This window comes from Bombus impatiens, unplaced genomic scaffold, assembly GCF_000188095.3.
Source record: "Bombus impatiens unplaced genomic scaffold, BIMP_2.2 scf_1666, whole genome shotgun sequence".
NCBI classification, from domain to species: Eukaryota; Metazoa; Arthropoda; class Insecta; order Hymenoptera; family Apidae; genus Bombus; species Bombus impatiens.
The window spans coordinates 99,075-99,992 of record NT_178085.1 but is presented as its reverse complement, the minus strand read 5'-3'; the positions used below and the strand labels follow the sequence as shown (position 1 = coordinate 99,992).

The window sequence follows — 918 nt, the reverse complement described above, 5'->3', positions numbered from 1 at the left end:
AGCCTGCTGCGCGCACGAACCGCCGCCGTTAACCGTCGTCGCGGCAGACAAGCCGTCGTGTGCCGATTGACTTTGACTTTCGGGGCTGCTCAGGCTACTATAAGTCGACGATTCACCGGTATCAGATCGGACAGAGTCACAGCTAGTCGCACCACTACCACCACTACCAACAACAACAACACTACCGCCACCACTGACAACACCGACGTTCGAACTGGACGAAGAAAGCGACGAGCCGGTTTGGTTATCGAAACCGTCCTGTTGCCGGCTCTTCTCGTCCATATTGATACGTTGCTCGACACTGTCGCCTTGAAAAACACTCGCGGACGCTTGAGACGGTTCGTTTCCCTGCCGTACGTACGCGACACAAGCGTCGTCGTTTAAAAGACTGATACAACCCTCCCCGAGATTACCCTGCGTGATTTGACTGCCGCTATTGTTATAACCCGTGTCAGCTAGTCTCGCTCCAGCTGGATAAATTTCACCGTGGATTCTCGATGGAAATAACTTGTTGGGCAGCATCTCACCGGCGTTCACCCTGCCGATCGGCTCTACGTTATTGGTTGCGAGGTTTTCGGTATTATTCGAGTCGTTTTCCAATGGATTTCGATTCGCCGGATTCTTCGTGTCGCACGCCGACACTACGCACGTCATCGTTGTGGTCGCGGACGTGCTGGTTGTTTCAACTAGATTCGTTTGTCTGTATAATAAACCGTTGTTGGAAACGATCGTTCCGTAATCTTCTTCGTCTTCGGTGTTACTGGTTGACATGGATCGTGCCGATCGGCTCGACTCTCCATCGGTGGACACATACTCGAGTGTTTTTAACCGACAACAATTATTGCTGCCAGCTACGGCAACCGTGCTGCCAACGGCGCTGTTATTATCGTTGCAATAAATGGCGGTTTTGGCGGGAAA

The 918-nt window shown here is 52.1% G+C and overlaps 1 protein-coding gene across 2 annotated transcripts in view; it reads right to left on the bottom strand.

Moving 5' to 3' along the window:
- LOC100742608 (mucin-17) overlaps positions 1-912 on the bottom strand; it is a 381,959-nt gene extending 381,047 nt beyond the window's left edge. For both annotated transcript variants that reach the window (XM_012392801.2, XM_024371755.2), the window contains exon 1: positions 1-912. In XM_012392801.2, coding sequence (XP_012248224.2) covers positions 1-771 — 771 coding nt within the window. In that variant the 5' untranslated portion in view covers positions 772-912.
- Positions 913-918: the final 6 nt, after the last annotated feature.